The 23,629-nt window shown below is 40.0% G+C and overlaps 2 protein-coding genes across 6 annotated transcripts in view; one reads left to right on the forward strand and one right to left on the reverse strand.

The window, feature by feature from the left end:
* Nucleotides 1-4,245, forward strand: part of LOC136446305 (cullin-1) — a 36,302-nt gene extending 32,057 nt beyond the window's left edge. For all 5 annotated transcript variants that reach the window (XM_066444654.1, XM_066444657.1, XM_066444655.1 and 2 more), the window contains exons 19-20: nucleotides 1,234-1,347; nucleotides 1,712-4,245. In XM_066444654.1, coding sequence (XP_066300751.1) covers nucleotides 1,234-1,347; nucleotides 1,712-1,792 — 195 coding nt within the window. In that variant the 3' untranslated portion in view covers nucleotides 1,793-4,245. The remainder of the gene's footprint in view (nucleotides 1-1,233; nucleotides 1,348-1,711) is intronic.
* A 966-nt stretch (nucleotides 4,246-5,211) lies between these two features.
* Nucleotides 5,212-20,597, reverse strand: LOC136446306 (organic cation transporter protein-like). Its single transcript, XM_066444660.1, has 12 exons — nucleotides 20,130-20,597; nucleotides 19,279-19,423; nucleotides 18,037-18,140; nucleotides 15,165-15,319; nucleotides 14,860-15,028; nucleotides 12,564-12,702; nucleotides 12,004-12,083; nucleotides 11,650-11,796; nucleotides 10,200-10,285; nucleotides 9,725-9,833; nucleotides 8,416-8,625; nucleotides 5,212-7,009 (listed from the first exon to the last, which is right to left on the reverse strand). The coding sequence occupies exons 1-12, from the start codon at nucleotides 20,399-20,401 to the stop codon at nucleotides 6,898-6,900; spliced, it is 1,728 nt and encodes a 575-aa protein (XP_066300757.1). The 5' UTR covers nucleotides 20,402-20,597; the 3' UTR covers nucleotides 5,212-6,897.
* Nucleotides 20,598-23,629: the final 3,032 nt, after the last annotated feature.

Below are 23,629 nucleotides of genomic sequence, written 5' to 3' on the forward strand. Positions count from 1 at the left end.
GTGACTTGTTCAACCATTATTGCCAGTTAGGTGTACTAGTATTGATTTGTTCAGCCAGTTCATTCTAGTGACGCTGAAGAATTGGGATGGATGTCACTTGAAATGTCCAGAAGTAAATCTCCGAATTTTATCCAGTTGTAGAGTTTAAATTGTCTTTATACATGCATATTGTTTACCTGGATGTCTAACCTTCTTAAATCAGCATTTTAATGATTTCCTTTGCCTTATTAACTATCACGGGATACCATGTGCAGCTATCTATGTTGGACAATCCAAATATACGTAGAGAAATTGAGGGGTAATTCAATCGTTTTTCGAACAGCCCACTTTTTTAAAATGCCAAACACTGTAAATGCATTTTGAGTGTGCTAGGATTTAATTTCGCGGCAGGGAGAAAATGGAGTGTTCACGGCGATTTTGAGTTTGCATTTGTAACAATAGTATAGTAGTGCTACGTACAGTCACAAAATGGAAATACCGGCGGCTTTACGAACAGCAAGTGAGAAACCATGATATCTAAGTGCACGACCTCACACCTACTCGGCAAGGGTGCCATAGACGTCCTGATCATGAATTTGTTACGGTCCCTTCCAACTGTACTTATCATCATGTACAGTATTTAAAGATAAATCAGGCTACTACAGTGCTGCACATAGATGTATGCCCTGGACTAACATCGCACATGGAAACTAGAAATAAAGTAGAATACTAGAACTGTAGCAAGCGCAGGAACTGTCTGCAAATGTTACCATTTTCCGCATCGCTCCGCTTGGTCGCATATTTAAAGTTACAGTACTGTCAGTAAATAAACTCCTTTGAGTGCAATCTTGATGAATACATATTCAATGTTTGAAGACCAGGTCCTGGTCTATGTTTAATTGTGCAATGTTAGTATTCGTGCGTATTCACCATAACAGGTGCTTCATGATGCTGTACCATGTACAGTACCACTACGTAGTCCTTAAACAAGGGGTTAGACAGGCAAACTTTTCGTGGTGGTTTTGATTTCGCTTTGAAGAGTTCACTGCGAAAATGGTGAACATAAAACTACCGCAAACATTTCTGTATTTGCAGTATGTTGAAGTCACCTCTATTGTTTTGAGGTTGCCTTTACCATTGCTGAAAGATGGTTCACCTCATTGTCCATATGGTCTGAAATAAGATACATGTACATGTAGTAACCACTGTATGGAGAGAAGGTCCACTTAACTGACAGCTGTTCTTTATTACCAGGCTGCCATTGTCCGAATCATGAAGATGCGTAAAGTGTTAAAGCACCAGCAGCTGCTGGGGGAGGTCTTGACTCAGCTGTCCTCCAGATTCAAACCTAGAGTACCTGTCATCAAGGTAGGTTTGTCATGTCACCAGCTCCCCTGCTGGAGTCCTATCATGAAACAGTTTGCTTTATAGTCTATACTAAGAGTAAGATGCCTCTTGTGAGACTAAAGAAGCTTGTGTGCATCTGTAGGTTAACAACAAAAGCACCCCCGTTGTCTTGTAGTTGATAGATAGGAGGCTAGTAACGACACAAGTCAATCACTGGAAGGTTCTAGCACATTTTTTGTCTGAAACTTACTGGGGTGATTCATTTAACACGTAAGAGGGGACTTGCCTATTCATCATTCACTCACTCACTGCCTATTTATACTGCAAATAAACTATTTATACTGCAAACAAACAAAATAATGATTGTATTGTTGCTACTTTCCAGAAATGCATCGACATCTTGATAGAGAAGGAATATCTGGAGAGGGTAGACGGAGAGAAGGACACCTACAGCTACCTGGCATAATGACTTCCTGACTGTACAATCCCCATCTTCAGCTGGGCCCCCTTCGGCTTCTGCTTCTGTTGTTATGCTGCACATATCAAATCAGTGTATTTACTTTTTCCAATATGATTCAAATCCTATCTGCCTGTGTTCAAGATAACAACTTGTTAGTTTTAAGAGAATGATTTGAACAACTATCATCTTGAAACACCATGAAAGGAAACAGATGTTTGTGAAGAGCTTTCTGCAGACAAACGCACTCCATACATGTTAGCTGATTCCAGTGTCTCACCCCACTAGCCGGGTGCATTCCAGATTAACCATGCACAGCCAGCACTTCATGATTTGTGTATATTGGCTGTAGACTTTTTTACCAAGAGGGATACATACAATATGATGATGACAATATGATATAGTACAATATAATACAGTAGGTCACTTTGCAAGACTTCCACATCCATTTGTGTCAGCCTGATGTAGAATTAAATACCAAGGAGAGCTTTGCAAAGCAGACCTTTGTAGGGGCATTTTTAATTTCCTGTACAGACTTGAGATTTCAAAAATCATCATGCTTGTCTCAAAATTACATTTGTGTATTATAATGGTGACCCGTCATGAGGACAGAAAAGACAATGAAATTTTATCTCCCCATCCTTTGTTTCTTAGTCTTCATTACGATGTGCAACTTGATACATGGCGAAAGTGTCCATGCGTTTCCATTTATAGACCCTAAATGGAGACATTTTCATCAGGATTTAGAACATTGAGAAGTGCAGGGATTTGATTCTGCTTCTGTTGTTGCATAATAGATTGCGAAGAAGGTACATGTATGTATGTAACAATTATGTTTGATATAACTAATGTGGATTTCATGAGAATTTCTGCATAAGGTTTCTTTGTTGGTCCACCTTGTTGGGTATAAGTTGCAGACTGTACATTTGAAGTCATCATTCATAAGTCATTAAACTTATACGCTTGAGCGTTCTCTGTTATTATAAATGGAAGTGTACCACTCAAGGGTAGGATTGTTACTTCAACTGATTCAGAAGAAAAACAATTATTTTGTTATCTGATGTAAAAATTTTGTTACCATTCTGTGAGATCATACAAGCAGCACAGACACACACAACAGTGTAGATGAGGAACTCTATCCCAGGAACCCCTCTTGTTTCTCCTGTCAGTAAATATCAGGAGCAGCCGAAAGACAGGCTTTACAACGTTGGACTGGGTTGCTTATCCTCAGAAAATTTAATCTTTAATTTTCAGACCTGGATGATTAATTGCTTAACACAGCTGTTCAACCAGGGTTCTGCTGAAAAATGTTGAAAGAAAGAATGCCTTCCATACATTTAATTTATTGGTACTGGTATTTAAAGTGTGCTTGCAAAACACCTTCATTGTAGCTGCTGAACTGAAGCTAGTCAAACACACTTAATTCCTTAAAACGAAATGTGATCTTACATTCTTACTGCATTGTTAGGACAGTTGGAACCCTTAGGTATGTAAATATTACAGGCATGCTACCAAGAGTATTATAAAACAGTATTTGTTTGATAAAGCAATGCTACTGTTAAAAACCCAATTCTACTGCAATTAAAACCATTCATTTTGCCTGTCATTTGCTTCCCAGTTCTATACTGCAAGTCAGTAGCAGTCAATGTACTGGTTGACCAATGTCTGGCATATGAAATCAACTCTTCAGAATAGGCTATGGGTTGAGAGTTGAAGACCTACTCTGGCTTCACCTGTTGTGCTCCCTCTATTAATATTTTTCCTGTTAATGAGGTATATTTAATCTTCAATGTGTGATGTTAGAGTGGTACTTGAAAGAAGCTGTTGAAATGTCAGAAGTCTTTCTGTGGTTCCCCTCTATTATCAAAAGGAATGGTCTAAAATACATGGAATAACGTGGGCTACATAGTGATGTGTCAGCATCCATACAAGCTGTTACTGTACTGAACCATTCGAGATAGAATAGATTATGTAGTACGTGGATTTTGTCACAAACAGACACAAAGGCAACAACAGGGACAGATTTACGGCGGTGTTGGTATGCACAATGTAATTTTAACTAAGGATGTTTTCTCATTCTGTGGAAAAATTGAGACCCTATTTTTCAATGCTCCAATACATATATTCGGACATAACTGAGGCTTGCATTGCCGACTACTAGTTCTCTATATTACTAGCTCTGTTGGAATATATGATAACAGACAGGAGCAGTGTGATAGTGAAAGTGGTTGACCACATAGAAGCACTGGTGAGTTTATGTCTCCAGGTTGTTTATGTACAGAAATTCATTTTAACAAGACTGTTCATGTTAACAGGTTCAAGCACAAATTGTGATCACAAATAAAGAGAAGACCCGACGCTGTTATCTACGAGGTATTCGCTTTAAGCTGTACCATATATTAGGTTGATACTATTTTTCATCCGCAGAATGTATGCGGTGATCAATAAACTTTGAACTATTATGTGCCATTGTTTACTTTGTCAGTCAACAAGATTCATTCATTCAAACAACCACTTCACTGTTGCGAAACACAGCCAAGGGGATGTTAACTTTCTATGTAGGTAAATGCTACGTAACATACCACACAAATGAATATTTCCTTCGAGTATGATCTCCCTGGGTCCACAACACGTGGAAGAGAAGCATTGACGCAACAAAAAGCACAGTGACTTCCTTACAACCAGTTCTGGAGTGAATGGATCCCGCTCAGTAGAACTCCTTGCTAATGTCCTCCAGGTAGGGATCAACGTCGTCAATGATATCTGTGGTCAACTTTTTTCTCCGTGAAGGAGAGGCCAGTGACCTACAGGAGGAGTATTGTGGGTTGCTATGTCCGTACGTTTAAACTCACGACCCCTTTGATGCATTCGTAGGTAGTTTGTAGCCTCTACTAGGCTCCACAGGTCGCTGAAAAAATAGTGTTCGTGGGGATTTTGAGGTCGCGATGGCGCTGATAACTTCGTGATGGAAACACCGGTGGCAGTGCCTTTTTGGACAGCGACATTATCTATGCAAATGAGGATCTTATTTACAGAAGCAATGAGAAATACTCATAAAGCTTTAATTATTTGGCGAAGGTATGACGTCGTGGAACTCTAATTGTAGCATGTAGTGATTTTGGACACTGGGGGCAAACAACTTGATTAACCCTCATCCGACCGATACATTTTTGCGAAGAATCAGGCCGTATGGGGTCCAAACGGACCACCTTTTGTTTTGCTCATAAATATATATCTAGTGGATCTTTTTTGTAATTAGTATACTATTTCAATAATCTATGAATAATATTTGACAAGTTCTGGTGTCAATAATTGATGCTCATCATATTTTCTGCAGAAGAAGAGGAGAACCCTCATTTTGCATTTATCGCTTCCAAAAGCATGCTAATAGAAAACGTGTTACTGAATGAGGAATATTAAAATATATGTGAAAAATAAAGAATTCACCATTTAATCATGCATCATAACCTGCCACCTGGACACACGCATACTTATACCCTGGTCAATGTTCATCACAAATATCTTTTTCTGTTGGCTATTTTTGTGATTTCTGTTGATATATTGTCGCATTAATTTATTACGGATATTCTGATATATCTAGGTGTAAAAATAGTACTCTTTTGTCTCATTATCATTATTTATGCTTATTGAGTAAAAAATGCATTTTACACCAAAATGCTACATCTAAAGTCGGTACCTTACTTTTCTACGCAACAAGAACTTGTTTATATAGTACCAATGATAATACATTTGTTATTGGATAGAAATTTCTTCCAAATAATAAAATATATACAATGCAAAGTCATCTGGAATTCGTTTGGATCCTACCGGACCACTCGCAAACTTTAAAGTATAGCTTCTACAAAAATGGGCAAATCTCGGTAAAAAAAAAGTCTTAGAAGTTGTAAGAAATGTACAAAAAGTCAGAGAAGGAATTTATTCTCCGACGAAAAATGTTGATATGGCACACATTGATATACGCCTGGGGTCTAAACGGTCTGATAAGGGTTAAGTCTGAGCCTATTGACAGGATCATCTTGTCAACAGTGGAAAAATGTTTACCGATACTTCAATCCACCCATTCATACATTCGTTCGTTAAATCCGAGTCCTCTGCGCTGAGCTTTAATAGGATCTGGTGGCCACGATTCTCAACTGAGATCTCCCCGTTGAAGGTCTCGGCTGGCAAGCTAATGTACATATCGCATGGCATCTTTAAATTTCAAAGTACATTTTTGTCTCAGTGACCGTTACCATGTTAAAGTGAAAATATCCTAAGATTTTTTTAATTTAATTTAGATTTTATTCTATTCTTATTCATTTCAATTTATTTTATTTCATTCATTTGCACATGTTAAAATCAATTTTCAGAACATTAATAGAACAAACAAGTACACGTGCTGGGGGAAGAAAAAACAAACATGATGGCTTGTTAAAGTTCTTCCCCCATCTAAGTTAACAAAGAATAACATAAATCTAACATGTAATAAAATAATAATAAGGATGGTAAATGATAACAAATAGTAACAATACAATAATAATACAAATATAAGTGAATAAGTACACCGTGGAAAAAATGAAATTCAACTTAGAATGTGTACAATCATATATAACAAGGATACAATGGGTTGATTTTGAATTAAGAATAAACGCCTTACGGGCGTCTGGTACAATGTAATGTTTGATTATTGATAACTCAATAGTTGAGGACTCAAAGAACATTAATGCGGACAAGAGGCACAAATTAGGGCAATTTGTTTCAGTTATTTGTTGCAATATGAGCTATATACTATAGAAACGCCGAACACACATGAATATGTACGTACATAACGTTATGTATACTAACCAGCAACCATTCTATACGTATATTCCGAATGTGTGCTTGGCGTTTTCACACAACTTATTGGACCTGCGTCATATAACTCCAATGGTACAATCTGGTTATGAGTCGAGTTCCATACTAATTCGAAGCTAGTTTTCAAAATCAACAATCACAAGTTACAAAATCCTAAAGCTTTAAAAAAAAGAAGCCATGAAAGTTGACTTTTAGTCGACCATACAGAACAACTGATGCTGTGACGGTGCCGTGTTGTCAGTCCCGCCGACAGACCTGTACTAATCCCCATCTTTAATGTTGTCCCCAGGATTGTCCTCCTCTCGGAAGGCTCTGTTCCGGTAGACCTCGCCGTGCTTCTCGATGTCAGACAGATAAACCGACTTTCTCTTACTGAAATAGGAAAAGGATCACCAGAGATTGAAGTTTAAAGGCAAACTTGCGGATTTACTTGGTTATCTTATCACTCAACTGTTTATTGTGCTCGGCCATTGGTCAGCAGGGATGACGTCATCAACCCAAAAGGCTAAGCATACCCCTAATTGCCAGTTGCCATGGTCCTCCGACCACGTCTGGAGCCTAGAGCGACCCTCCCACCCGACCCACGACAGGTTTCTGCTTGAGGGGAAGATGGCGCCCGCCTGAAGGCTGCCGCCTCAGCGTACAGGTGACTTAAGGCTTCAGACGACGATTTCCGCATCACTGCATACCGGAGGACCATGGCTGATTTTTTTCCGGACCAATTTTTTTTGACCGGTACAGCAAAAAATACCAGTTTTGTACGGTACCGGTACACGGTACCCATCCCTATCTGACAATGTTAAACTGCACCTTGTGCTCGTCCTCCTCTAAGCCTCCAGCTCTGATCGACTGAAATGTGCTTCCGCGTTAAGCAGATACAAATGCCGCTCTTCATCATTAAAGGCATCCTAAGCAATATTAGGGCTTTGAAAGTCGTATTTTCAAAATTATTTTTTGTGTGATTTCTATCCATAGTAAGTTTAGATAACACTATCCCATTGCATATCGACATCATGGAGCAAAGATGCGATGTTATTTTGTGGCGTGAACTCATTGAAAATCTGAGCACTTGGAGGCCAGCTATTATTTCAAATATTCCGAACAAGCGCGATTCTGACCGATAAGTCCCGAAAGCTTCCGGATAATTAATCACGTGGTCATGGCTCAATGTGCTCGGACATTGTGACGTCGCGCGGCCGGAACTTTCCGAAAATTGTCGACAGAAAACGGTTATAACGGCTGGATTCTGGGCTGATTATTGGTTGGTACCAATAAATAAGATTCTCCTTTTGAGACTTGTTTCTGTGCTCTTTTTAAACGCCCAAAGTATGAAATAATGATGCAAATGTGCTCATATGGGGAAGTAAATGTCAATGTCATATAGATTACTTTATCCAGAATATTTCCAGTTTTACCCCCTGAAATCGCTTAGGGCACCTTTAAGTCTTGAGTTAATCCATGGCTTAGGATGTCAGGGCGTTGGCGAACTACTTTCTTATCTAACTTTATCAGTCTATCATTATCATAATTGTGTACATCAATTTTATTTAGTCGTGTTATTTTATGTGGCGCTGTTAAAATGCGTCATTGGGCTGATTGAATGCGCCGCTCCACATTGTCCTTGTCAAACAAATGAATGAAGCATGACGTTATCACTCTTTCACAATCATATTATGGATCAACTTTGGAAAAACAATCTACAAAGTGCTACACAGTTACCGATTGGTATACATGTAATTGTGAGCAGACTTTTTTTCCGCATAGTGAACCGAACTTACATTCCAAAGTGCTCAGCTTCCTCCGTCGTCTCGGGTAGGTCGGCACCCATAGTCTCGGGTAAAACTATGGCGACTACACCAGCCAGAATGGCACATCCGCCGAAGATTGCGAACGGGAGAGGCAGCCACAACTGCTTAGAGTACACGACAAACGGAGACACCACGCCGCCGATACGAGCCCACATGGACCCGGCACCCACGGCCACGTTCCTGGGACATTTGAATGTTGGAATGACAAATATCTCAGGCACATGTCATTTATATCAAATACAAAATGATACAGACACATTCTACAGCTTTCTTCTTGAATACAGACCAACTACTTTGGACACGTGTTCGGAATGACACTTGAGGTCTATTTTCGGTTAGGCCACACCAATTTGATTTGTTGGTTATCGGAATCGCCGCTTCCGAAAAATCGAAAATGAAAAAAAAATCGAAAATCAAATACACGTAATGTATACACCAACGGCTCCGACCCTGAGGAGTCACCAAAAATACCATGTAGTCCCAATGTGACTTGATAGAGAGCTCTCTTTGTAGATAATAGTTACAAGCCAATCAAAACGATGGAAATAGTCACCTGATATACATGTATAGGAGCCAATCAGAGCCAATCAAAGATATGAATTATAGTGAAGACCTGAATGCGACATATTGGGAGCTGTGAAACTACGAATTAGAAGAAGCCTGGAAGAAGCCAAAGTTGAAGATTTTTGCCATAATGTCGTTGGAGAGAGACCACAAACTGCAGTATTCATAATGGCAGTGGAGAGAGACAGCACGGTTGGTGATATGTTATCGTAAGGATCTAGTTTTACAAATGGACCTGGCATGCTCAGCACCTTGGGGGTATGAGTTTTGTATGAATAACAAGATGGACTTTTTAAAAATAAAACCTGCTTCGAGCGTTGAGTTATTTTTATTGTCCCTTTCTTTGAATTGACTACAATCGACTGGACATTTCAAATATCTCACCAGTCGAGTGGCCGTAACATGTATTCATTTGGTGAAGCTGGCAAACTGCGTTTATATTGTACATCAGCCACGGGTGGGTCCATTGTTTTTGTGTAAGTAGGGTCCGATTGTTAATGTTTGTTGTAACAAGAACCATAGCTGCATGTGTTGGTGAAGGTTAGACGCTTGGGTAATAATATACGCAGTTACTGGATAGATTTTGGAAACGGTCATACGTTTCATTGACGAAAGGTTGTGGATGCTACCTGAGACCTATTCCAATGATCCAGTAGCTAGGATAACTGTTTTCTTGCATACCTGTGTAAAACCAAATATCATGATGCCTTCTCACCTGAGAATGGTGGGATTGAGCTCTGCCGACATGATGTAGCTGATGTTGAAGCAGGCGGAGATGGACAGCTTCCCCAGCATCGCCAACGTGATGGACAGAGGCGCCAGGTCTGGGGTGATAATCATAATGAAAATTCAGTATTCGGTATTACATCCACCCTGTTATAGTCAACAGTTTCCCCTGTTGGAGACATATTTGGAATCTTAACGAAATCAACTCTTAACTGTTGAATTTCTTGATAAATACGCGAGATACCTAATATATCATATCACATTTCTCTTCATACACTCTGTAATTACAGAAGCAAAATGGCGTAGTCACAATATGGTAAAAGGTTAACTGGATGCAGAGAAAAGCAATGCTTGAGCTCGGTAGAACTAATAGGAGCATTGTTCTAGAGTTGTAGATTTGTGCATGTTATTGATCTTTTAGTTTGTTTTACTTTCATGTACACGAAAAGAAAACCAGCACTTACGCTCTGGAACATACGGTGGTGCCAGGAATGGACTGATGATGCAAGCAATGCCCCCTACCGTCATGTAGAGGCACTGACACTTCGGCCTGCAATACACATGGGGGTACGGGTAGAAATCACTTGTCAAATGTAATTTAGGACTTCGTAGGTTTGTAGCTTTATAGGTAGGTGATCTGTATCTCTTATTAAGAAGTAGATGTGGTTTCTCCACATATGAACTTGCGAGTATGTCTAATGGTAACGTTACTTTTAGAACCAGACTGGAAATCGACCGTCTGTTTGTTTGTTTGTTTGCTTGCTTGTTGTTTATCGAGCCAGGTAACTTTCATCAAATTGTGTTCCTTTCAGAATACCCACGCCAAAATACAAGGGGTATCTAAGGAAGGGCAATAACTTGTGATATCATTCAGGGTGTGGGGACATTCCGTGGAAACCTAAGAATAACAAGATTGGCAACATAAAAAGATGTTGCCATGGCGACGGTGGTCTCTGTTAACGTTTTCGTTTTCAGCCCACATGCAAATAAGGACCTCGCATAAATCATATCAGCCGATCACCTTCTCTACCAAAATAACACAAGTTGTCCCAAAAAAAATGTATGAAAATCTTGTTTACACAAAAAAAGATATCGTACCATTTCCTCATAAATTATGTAAATGAGGCCCTCTATGCAAGATTTGTGTGTAATAGTGGCCACATTTGCTTAACTTCCAAATGGTAAAAAATGAAATCCCCATCATTTACCACTATGGATTTATAGTATTTTGTCATTAATTATGCAAATTAAGTATCAATTTGCATAATTGATATCTATCGATATTTATCTCTTTCTCAGTTACATATGTCATGTGTTTGAGAGTCCTATAATAGAATTCAGCTGATCTATTAACTGTCCTCATTAATTATGCAAATCAGATATTGATTTGCATAATTTGCATATGATTATGTAAATCATAATTTAAGCTATCTACACACCAAAAATTATGATGATCAGTCATCCCCTTCTTGCGTTATTCTCTTTCAAAGTTTGAGTCAAAATCAGCTCCTGCAGTTCCAAAAAAAGCCGCTAGGGGGTCCAAATCTATAGGACATATTTTCCTAACAAAGAGCTATCCACCACTTAAAAATCATGACTATAGCATGTTCAGAAGACGAGATTTGAATAGTGAAAGTTCCCCTGCAGTACCATAGAAAGTCACTAGGGGCCCAAAATCCAATCATTACAAAGTCTCCCACAGACCTACCAATCTACAAAATATGAAGACAATACATCCAGGCATTCTTGAGTTATCATCCCATGGACTTTCACATTCCTGTACAATTCCTAGAATTCTTGCAATCTGCACACAATATAGTAGAAATTTGGCTCGCCCCTGAGGCGTCGCCAAAAACATATACATGGCATTCTCACATTCACAATGAAGACAAGGAGGTACTAGTAGCGCCTTACCGGCCGAGGATGTCGAGTAAGTAGTAGGAACTAAAGAGTCCTGGAATTTCGACAAAGCCTCCCAGGAAGAAAGCGACATAGTCGTCTATTCCTGGCAGAGATGACGTGTTGAGAGACAGGCCGTAAAACACCATAGAAGTCACGAACCTAGAGGGAACGATGGGAGGTGGGATCGATGTCTGATGCACAATCACATTTGGACACTAATTTATGTCTGCCACTTTCAATCCCAATGTATTTGATAATACAGGAGAATTAAAATCCATATCTAAACTAAAAACGTTTCTGTGTGATTTTCACATCTGTTATCTTTGACACATTTCGTCAGCAGGAGATCTATGAACGTATACTCACCATTGGTAGAACAGATTGAGGTTACGTAGCAACAAGTTGCGCGTGCGCAGCAGGTCAATGGCAGTGTACCTCCGGTCGTTCTTTGAAAGAAACGGAAAACAAGTCAACTCAAAGTCTGAAACTAGAGAAACAATTTCGGTCCTAATTCAGGCTGACAATCAAAGTCAAAGATGCTCTCTCACTCTCTCTCCCTCCCTCTCTCTTTGTCTCTCTCTCTCTCTTTGTCTCTCTCTGTCTCCCTGTCTCTCTCTGTCTCTCTCTCTCTCTGTCTCTCTCTCTGTCTCTCTCTGTCTCTTTCTCTGTCTCTCTGTCTCTCTGTCTCTCCCTTTGTCTCTGTCTCTCTCTGTCTCTCTGTCTCTCTCTCTGTCTCTCTCTGTCTCTCTCTGTTTCTCTCTGTCTCTCTCTCTGTCTCTCTCTCTGTCTCTCTCTGTCTCTCTCTGTCTGTCTCTCTCTCTCTCTCTCTTGACCGAGTTTGCTGACACTCACTTCTGTCACTTGATCTTTCGACGACGTGACGTCGTGAGTGGGGTCAAAGGAACCTGCACATTCATTCACGGTACCTTTTTCTTCTCATTCCTGTCATTCAAGACGTCTTCTGGTACGGTCACGCCATTGAACTTGGCCATCCTTCTAACAATGGCGGCTGCTTCGTCATGTCGATCCACGGAGATCAACCACCTTGGAGACTCAATCAGAAATCTGTGTTGTAAGACGTAGTGGCGGAGAGCAGGGTTTATTTGCGATGAGATCAGCTGAGCAGCTTACAACAAGTGTTCGGAGATCTCAAATCTCCATGAAGTAGTTGGTTTTTGAAATGAAGGTGATGCTAGATCGACCTCTGACCACTCGTCACCTTCATGACTCCACACAAAAGACAAGGGGAACCCCAGTCAAGGAGGCCCAAGCTTTAACAACAGAGGTAGCTAATAATCGTTAATACTGTATTACATCTTGAAGTTCCAGTTATCTACCAATATAGATTGACAGTATTTTCTCATTTTAAGTATGCAAATTAGGTCTTCATTTGCATAACTTTTATCTATCAATTTCCCTTTATATCTCAGTTACATATGTTGCATTTTTTGTTGCAGGTTTGGTTGTATATCCCTTTGTGGTTTGACCACAAGTCCTTGGGAAATACTTGCCCTAGTTTCGAAACTAACAGGTGTCAGCTGCCACAACATGCCTACAATGGAAATATAGATGTTCCTCATTACTTATGCAAATTAAGTCCCAATAATTTGCACTTCATTATAATAATAACTTTATTGCAAGTTCATGCCCGAAGGCTAATTGCAGACAAACAAGTACATGGGAATACATGGGAATCAAAAATAGGTATCTAGGCTACTGTCAAAGTTCTAAGTTAACTAAGGTTGACTATGGTTGGGTTTGACTTCTTTTTTGAAGGCAGTGGAAAATGAAGAGACCCACGTTTTTCATCGTAAGTGGGTTTGTTGATTTTAGTAGTGATATGGATTTTTGTAAGCTATTCAAATGGTGAAAGCTAGGAGAATTAACGAAAGCTGTTTTATATAAATCGTTTCTTTCGGCCTCATATAGAGGGCATTGGCAAAGGAAATGTATTTCATTTTCCACTGCGTTCATTGTACAAAACTTACACATTCTCTCGTGAGCGGGCAGCTTTTTATATCTACCCTTTTCTATTTCTAGTGGATGTGCACTTATTCGTATCTTACACACAGCTGACCGTTGTTCAAAATCTTTGTTGGAAAGATATTTTTCCATTGAGTATTCTGTTTTAACATTCCTATAAAATCTTAACTTACTGTCATCGATAGATAATTTATAAAGAAAACTTTGAATGTAAATGTCGGTCAGCCTTTTTCTTAACAATGTACATATATGTTGTATGTCTAGATCGAGATTGTTGGCGTTCCAGATAAAGGAGTATCCGCTATTGTCAAGTACATCTTTCACATGTTGTAACCAGTTTTTCTTGTTGCTATTCACTTGGGAAGACTGTTGATACAATAGAGCATCTACTTGTAAAGGATGAGTCAAAGGATCGAGTTGTCTGAGGCGCAACCAATACTTAACTATGCGGATTGACACATCTAAATCTACCGGGAACACTCCAAGCTCTGCTTTACTTGCTATATTACTGGAATTTCGGTGCACTCCAAGAATATTTTTACAGAAACGGTTCTGCATAGTTTCAATCGGACACCTGTCATTCAAATGGTCCTTGCCCCAAACTTCACTGCCATATAACATAATAGATTTAACACACACATCAAATATTCTTAACAGAGCCTTAGGGGACAGAGGTGAGCGAAAGAGCGGTTTGAGACTGAAAAGGGCTTTGCGTGCTTTTAAGGACAACTGTTTTTTTGCTAAGGAAAAAGTGCCTGATGAGGACAACAATAGTCCCAGATAACAATAAGAATTAGTTATTTCAATAGTATCTGAGCCAAAGGAAAATTTCACATTTTTTACTGATCGTCCAGATTTGTTGAAAATTACAACTTTAGTTGAAAATTACAACTTTAGATTATAAACATCTCTGTCTAAGCTACCTGCATATCAAATATGATTGGAATCCATCGTTCCTTTGTTCGTTTATTCTCCTTGGAAGATTTTGACAAAAACGCCAATAGTTCCAGAGTCACAGACCAGGGGGACCAAAATTGACCTTGACCTTTGTTCTCCCAACACCTACCCACATACCAAATATCTTTACAATCCATCCAGACGTTCTTGAGTTATGCTGACTACAAGAACCCGGACACACACACAAATACGCACGCATACACGCACGCAAACACGCACACAGACACGCTCAAAACAATATCTCCATTTTTCATAGAGATGATAAAACAAAGTTCCACCTACGGCCAGCTGAAGAGTAAGCACACGGTGGGAATGGTCATGGTGAGCTGCAGGGTGCGCCAGCTGCGGATGCCCCACGCCATCAGGGCGTACAGCATGTAACCCGTGGCGAAGGCGACGTGAGGTAGAGTGGCTGTCCATGTGCGCATGTCCGGGCCTGTTAGCTCAGTCCCTGTCCAAAAGGCGACATATATACTAGTATATCTTAGATTTAATAATGAAAAGAAAAGACTATAATGAACATATTGTACTAAAAAGGCGCTGTAGAGAAGAAGAACAGAGAGAAAGTAATTTGTAGTTTAACTCACCAATAACGAAAGCAGACAGGAATATTCCCGACACCGTTGTCCCGACCAGAAGTCGAGCGATGACAAAGACAGTATAGTTTGGGGCGAAGGTCACGATCGTGCCGAAGACGATCATCAGGACGAGGCTGATGAAGATGGTCTTCTTCCTCCCGATACTGCGAAAGTCAACAGGAAATGTAGGGCTCAGAGGGCGTCACGATATGATGAAACAAAACATCTGTTACTGAAACAAACTAGCTAGCGAAATGACACATGTACGGGTACAAAACTACGAAACAATAAGTTATAAATCATATGGCAGAAATATGACAATGCTACCATTAACGTGCTTGTTTAGTCCTATCACGCCAACTTCGTATGTATCCGTTAGTTTTTATTCATAGTAGATTATAGGTAACATAGCGCCACCAGCTATCATTCGCTACCAATAATCGTCCACTTTGGGTCATGCTACTATGTAAAAGTCGGTTCCCATGAGCAATAAAGATTGACTTAAGCATGATCCTCAGCCATGCCTCTCCTTTATACAAAGCAATGACATGGGTTCACACACAGTGACACGACATAATAAACTCCTGAAGTAATAACAACAAGTTACCTGGAAGCGTCATGCATGACGTATTCCATATGTAATTCGACACTGCGCATTTAATTTTTCTTTTTTTCTAACTCAAAAATAGCTAGTATCTTTTAGAAGTAGCTGATACTAAACCTTTCTTTGTTATTCAAACTATCCATGGCGATTCGTGGTTTGAAACTCTTACTAGTTTTAGGAAGGCTTAATACAAGTATGCTACATTTTCGCACGTCCAAACATTATGGCCATGCCTTTGTCACTTCACGTGCCGCTCAGTGTTCCTGAAATTGACTCCGACAACATTATTCTCTTAAACTGTGCCAAGCAAACGGTGGTACAAACATACTATGTTTGAAGAACCTATTTTTTGGCGACGCCTCAGAGGCAAGCCTAATATATATTGTGTGCAGTTTGCAAGAATTCTAGGAATTTTACAGGAATGTGTCCACAGGAATTTAACAACATAATTCAAGAATGCTTGGATGGATTGTCTTCATATTTGGTAGGTGGTTAGGTCTATGAGCAATTTTATGGTACTGCAGGGGAACTTTCGCGTTTGAAATCTCTTGTTCTGAACATGCTATGGTCATGATTTTTTAGTGATGGATAGCTCTTTGGAGGGAAATAGGTCCGGTGTCACAGGGATCTCGCACCCCCGTGAATTTGAACCCCCCGGTTCGAAATCACTAGTGAATTTGCACCCCCCGGTGCGAAATCCCTAGCGATTTCGCACCCCTCTGGTGATCTCGCACCCCAGGGGTGCAAAATCGCTAGGGATTTCGCCCCCCCCCCCCCAGTCAATTTGTTAGCCCCATACTATAGTATGTGTTCTGTTACGGCATTCATAATGATCTGTTGGCTGAAGTGGTAACGAAGTGGGTCACTGAACTGGAGTCATGGTTCGTGTGTTCACATCCTGGTGGCGATATTCTTTTCTTTTATGCCGTAGCTTTTAACATTGAATAACTAATAATTCTTACTCAGAAATATCATATGCTTTCATTTTTCCGACGAGACCAGGTTTCAATAATTTTTTTCTATCCCTATTTAACACCCGTCATTCATTCAATATGTGATATAATTTTGTATGATAAAATGTTATTCGAGTCTCTAAAATACTTTTAAAAAATCATGAACACAATTATGAACACTGAAATAAAACTATGAACTAATCGTACATTCCTCATGGCACCAAGGAAGAATATTACAACGAATCATCGTGCACAGAGAGTCACCATCATCGCGCTGTGCTGAAATACTAGTAGCGTAACATTAGTCCAGGGCATGGGTTCCCGGAGTCTTAGATGTTTGTTCTGTCAGACACAGCAACTTGTAATACTCTCGATTACCACGTTAAACTATGGCTTTATTGTATTAAAATGCAGTTTTAAATATAATTGCTGCAAAATCCCTAGGGGGTTCGAGGAGGGGGTGCGAGATTCCTAGCTGGGGAGTGCAAGATCGATAGCGATTTCGCACGGGGGGTTCGAGATCCCTAGTGATTTCGCACCGGGGGGTTCAAAATCAGGGGGGTGCGAAATCGCTGGGACACCTGTCGATTTGGACCCCCTATCAGCTTTTTTGGAACTGTAGGAGTTGATTTTGTCTCAAACTTTGAAAGAGAATAACTCAAGAAGGGTATGGCGGATCGTCATGATTTTTGGTATGTAGATAGCTCAAGTGATGATTTACATAATTTATGAGGAAATGGTACATCGTACAATATTCTTTTTTGTGAAGACAAGATTTTCATACACTGGACAACTTGTGTTATTTGGTTAGAGAAGGTGATCAACTGATATAATGTATGCAAGTGAGGTCCTTATCTGCATGTGGGCTAAAAAACGAAAACATTAACAGAGACCACCGTCGCCATGGCAACGTCTTTTTACCTTTTTACGTTGCCAATCTTGTTTTCTTTTGTTATTCGTAGCATCAACTGTCACAACACCAAGTGTCCTATCATACAAGCACTGCATTCAGCGAACACTTGGTCCAGGTTTGTAACTTGAAAATGCTGTTTAGTCGGTAAGTTACGATTTCTTACGTCATCCGAGCAATGATATAACTGTTATATACTTCATTTCTTTGGATAGCTGTGGACGATTTGATTCGTACTCAACTGTGGCACAATCCCAACCAAACTTGTCCCTAGTTCTTATCGTATGTATGTCTGTAGAAAAGGTTAACACACAGTAAGTAGTGTTTCAAGATAACACGCAACTGTAGTTACGACTAATGGACAAGACTAGCCATGTTATTTGCCATGTTTGCATAATGATATTAAGCACATACAAGTCCGCCAGTTGTCCAAAGCCGATAGCTCCGATGAGAACGCCGCACATGTAGATAGACTGGGACAAGCTGTTTAACCAGTAGTCGTCACAGACCAAGCCGAACTAGTTTGGAAAAAGGATAACGTTACTTCAATTGATACAGTTTTACTTGGACATTAGGCCACAGCAAGTAAATTTCATGGATGACATCCTCTACTAAAATAGTAAAATACGGTATACCTAAAGTTTCAAAATAGATACCCTAAACGTTGTAACAAGACAATAGACATGCGACAAAATATGGCATGACAGCCAGGCAACAAGACTTGTATTCCTGCATTCACGAAGTGCAGAAAGTGACACTAGTGTGGTTGTCTAGTATTCGAAGTTTACCAACTACACCCAAGGTTACCACACTAGTGTCCCTTCTACACTGTGACTGTCGAACTATCAACTGAAACTATAAGCTCCACTTCTGCAACAATACTTATGGCTGCCTCACTGGTGTCACTTTTAACGTTTCAACTACACTCAAGGCTACCTCACGACACATTTTCCCCTTTTCGTTCGGTATTTTCTCGTCATGTTGACCATCGCCGGAGAAAGAAATTCATTTTCTCCTAATAAGGTGAAAATCAATGCATTCAGAAGATCTACTTGCTGTGACCTTATTAGGAATACTTTCTCGACCGCGGCATAAGTATAAAAAAATTTCATAAGTTCTTCAACAACTAAATTTCATAGACGTAACGTTACAACTCTTCGTACTGGTGTTTTGACAAGAGACCAACATCATTATGTACACCGGTATTTCTTACATCAATGACGCTTGTCTAGATATTTGATCAACCTTTCAAAGACCGACATCTTCTGAATGTCACCAATTAGTGTTCCCAATACGCAGGTCTATATGAAGCCGAACATGTATACACCGACTCTGTAAAAGATTCACCACTGAACAAACAGGGGGCATACTTCGACACTCCTGACCTTTGCACAGCTTTGATATGAACAGCGACAGATTTCACCTTTTCATGTCAACGACCATAGATATACCTTGTTGTACGAAGGCCCAGATATTCGTCTTGTCTATGAGTGATATACTTTACGTTACATGTCAAAACATCGTCCAGTAATTTCATTGGTCAGAATGCGATAAACAAATAGCATTGCATCCTTGCATTAAACCTAGTTTGGAATCAATGTTTTCCATGTGCGCCGTGAAAAAACCCCATCCATGACACTGGGAACGGTCACTTACCTCAGTAAAGATACTGCTCTTGTACTGTGTGGTGTCGTACCAGTAGCCGTTATCGCACGACTGTGTTGGCCTGTGGTCTGTGGTCCGATTGTGGGCGGGGTACGGGCACGTCAAGTTGCCCAGCTCGTAGGACGTTACCACGTATCTGAAACATTTTCCATTAGAGAGGTTCCTGGAGACAACGGACGTCCTGGATCGTGAACCACGATGGTACGAACGCGGAATCAGGGAGGCCGCCATCTACGAGAGGATCTACAACCCCACCTTGAACAGGAAGGGAGGACTCCGCGTATAGAACTCTCGGGTACCTGGGACTCCGCCCCCCCCCCCCAAAGGACAATAACTTTTCCTATGGTGTTGTCTTACCATAGGATCGGAACCTTCCTAACTCATTTTACATTACAATGTGTTGTCTTACCAGAGGAACCTGCCTAACTTATTGTACATTACAATGTCGCTTATGCATGACTGTGTGATTTGCCATGTAAAAACCGTTTTTTTCCAGTTATTGTAACGTTATATAAGTACTGGTTAGTTCTGCTAGTTCACTTTAGTGACGCTGAAGAATTGTGGTGGATGTCACTTGAAACGTCCGGAAATAGATCTCCGAATCTTTATCCAGTTGTAGAGTTTGAATTGTCTTCATATATATTATTTTATTGTTTACCTGGATGTCTAACCTTCACAAAGGCATTAGAGAGGTTCATACATAAAAACCTACATTTGTGTAATTTTTAATTTATTCGTTTTTAAAAACAGCTCATTCACTATTCATATTATTGCCGAAAAGGTTAGGTTTCTACTCATTGAAAGGCGTTAGCCAACAATAGATTGTTATAAGACTGTCATACCTTGTACAGTCGCTGTACCGCCAACCAGTCCCAGACGACGTCCGTTCTATCGGCAAGGAATAGTTCAGGACACAGTCAGTGTGGTTCGGCGGCAGCCCCGCCCCCTCCGCTCCGGGGACCGCACAGTGGAAGTCTGTCTCCGCGTCTAGAAAGGTACTTCCGAGCTGGTGCCATGGAGTGGTGATGCCGACCAACAGACACATAAAATATGTCATCCGCTGGAACCTCCCGTACGAACCTATGTGTTTCATGGACTCGTCGAAGTCTACCATTTTGGAAGTTTTTCTATCCGGCCTGATTTAAAAACAATATATTGCAGAATGCCCGTGCCGGTAGCGCCGCACACAACGCGTGCAAAACAATCCGCGGCGATGTCTGAAATGTCTGGCCGCCAAAGACGGGAGGTAAAGGCAACAAGTACTGCTCACACCAACAACCTGAGTGACTGAACACCGGGTCAGGTCGATCAATGAATAATGACAACTGCAAATATCTGGACAAACCAAGCGTCCTGATATGCTCGCATTGTTCGCATAGCAAACACACACTATGGCGTTTAATCAAAGCAATGAAATATTGACTGAGAGGAGAGAGTATGAGAGAGAATGAAGGGAGAGACGGTTAGGGAGAGAGAGAGAGAGAGAGAGAGAGAGAGAGAGAGAGAGAGAGAGAGAGAGAGAGAGAGAAACTTGCTCAAGTTTGAGTGTCGTGTAGAGATTGACAAATTTGTGATATCACTTATACCATGGCTTCAGAGTACCTTAAAAGAAATACACCTATTAAACTGAACTGCAGAAATGTATTACATTGTGATTTATAAACAGGCGAATTGGTTGGGGAGTAATAATTATATAAGAGAACAAACCAAACGTCAACAATTGTACTGTATTGACTTCTGTGACCTTTGTAAACAAGGTCTACAGCTCCAAAGTGCGCAGAAACGCCCCTGTGTAGTTGTCAGGCGGGGTGTGTGAGCAAAGAATAAAGCTGACCAGAGTTAAAGATTAACTTGAATCGGGGCGTCATTTGACGGTCTTACGAGGCCTGTGCACTTTAGAGAGTACAAATTAAAGAGTAGAAATGAACTCCCGAATTCTATCCTCTACTCTCGGCTGTAAAACTGCGTTTTAAACAACTGATGCACTACAATCACATACTGCTGTAATAGTGACCTGTAGTATCACACTTCATACTATTAATTACCTTCGCCAAGAAGGTTATGTTTTCAGTATCGTTGGTGTGTATGTGTGTATGTATGTATGTGTGTGGATGAACAGCATAACTTTATATTCGCTGTGTATATGTCACAGTAGAGATGGCGATTCAGGACAATCGGCGATTGTCCTAGGACAGATCGCGATCGCCGTTTGTCCTAGGACAGACTGCGATCACGATCTGTCCTAGGACAAGCGCCGATTCTACTAGTAGAGATAGCGATCGCAATCTGTCCTATGACAAACGGCGATTCTACTTGGACAAATTCTGCGATCGCGATCTGTCCTAGGACAATCACCGATTCTACTAGTAGAGATTGCGATTGCAATCTGTCCTAGGACAAACGGCGATCCAAACTTAATGATGCTAAGATAAAGGTAACAGCAATATTTTTTTATAATCCATGATTTTATTCAGTATTTACAAACTCTGATCAAAGCTCAATTGATGCTAAGATAAAGGAAACCAAGATTTTTCTTAGTATTGCTACAAACCTACAATTATTTTTTACCAACTACACTCAAGGCTACCATTTATACTCAAGGTACGACACTGGTCTCACTTCAAGTGACAGTCACTTCTTTAATTAAGGCTGCCACACTACATCAATATAGTATCACATGCGCATTTCTACCACACTGTGAAATGATATAGGTGTGAAACTGTAGTATTCACTATGCAAATGAATACCTCATTTGCATAATTAATAGAGAAAATACTATAACTCAAGATGGGGTTGACGAATCATCATGATTTAGATAAAATAAATAAATCAAATCATGAAATCTGGTATTATGCAAATCAGATTCTAACCTGCATTATTAATGAGGAAATTTGAAAAAGCTGCGTTCCATTATAGGACTATTCAAGTATGTGACATTTGTAACTGAGGAAGAGAGGAATATTGATAGATAGAGAATGTGCAAATGAAGACCTAATTTGCATAATAAATGAGAAACTACTTTAATTCCATACTGGTAAAGGACGGCGATTTCATACTTGTGGCATCTGGAAATTAACTGAATGTGAACATCGTTGAATTTAGATAATATAAATTACCCTATTTGCATAATTGATGATAAACACTAGAATAGCCTTCATTGTTAATGTCATACTTTGGACAACTTCTGTTACTAGTATTTGGGTGGAGAAGATGATCAACTGGTATTATTTATTATCAATAAGAAACACTCATCTTCCGTTAACATCAGTCATAAAGGTTAAAATCATGTGGCGAAAGTATGAGGTCGTTGAGCTCTAGTTTTATATGAGTTCCGCTTTCCCGCAAATTCTTTTAGTGTCCGTAAGGTATAATATTGACAAAGACTTTGGTACATAGACATCACGATGGCCTTATCGAAGATTGGAACAGTTTTCAGATATCAGAAGAGTAATAATTGCGTCAATTTTTCTTCCTCACAGTTATAAGAAATGACCATAACATATTGTTGAGCAGCCCGCGGGACCATGATTTCATGATTACGCCTTACTTTACTTTAGCACCATTCTTTACCCTAGCACCATACTTTACCCTAGCACCTTTCTTTACCCTTGCACCAAATTGGGTCCAAATTCACATTACTTATGTCTGATTATATGTATCTTTATCTAACCTACATATGTCACTAAGTCCTAATTTACTTTTAGTTCTCGAGTTATCATATATGTAACTCGAGAACGGTTGTGGCTGGACACACACACACACACACACACGCACAAACAAACACACACACAAACACAAACACACACACACACACATACATACACATACACACACACATACACACACACACACAAACACACAAACACAAACACACACACACACACACAAACACACACACACACACACACACACATACATACACACATACACCAGAAAACAATATGTAACAGTACCAAAGTAAATGACGGGGGTTATTCTAGGTCATTTTAATCATTTTTTCCATTGGTAAGGATATAGCATAACATTTCTACCTTCTTGCATTACGCTTAGCCTCCATAATACACGTTTTGCTGATGACTTCTTTTTGTACTGGGTCGTTCGTGCAGCCAACCCCTAACCCGCACTGGGCCTAATGGTCACGGGCTACATGTAGCTGTACAAACAACCCAGTACAAAAAGAAGTCATCAGCAAAACGTGTATTATATGCCCAAAAAAGGCACAGAGAGCCTGCAATGGAGGCTAAATAACGCTGATGATTCAACTACATTGTACAAATTTAGCCTCCTTCAGTGGTTGGAAAGAGAAATCAACCAAATAGACAGATAACATGCCAGATGAGTT

This window comes from Branchiostoma lanceolatum, chromosome 12 (assembly GCF_035083965.1).
Source record: "Branchiostoma lanceolatum isolate klBraLanc5 chromosome 12, klBraLanc5.hap2, whole genome shotgun sequence".
NCBI classification, from domain to species: domain Eukaryota; kingdom Metazoa; phylum Chordata; class Leptocardii; order Amphioxiformes; family Branchiostomatidae; genus Branchiostoma; species Branchiostoma lanceolatum.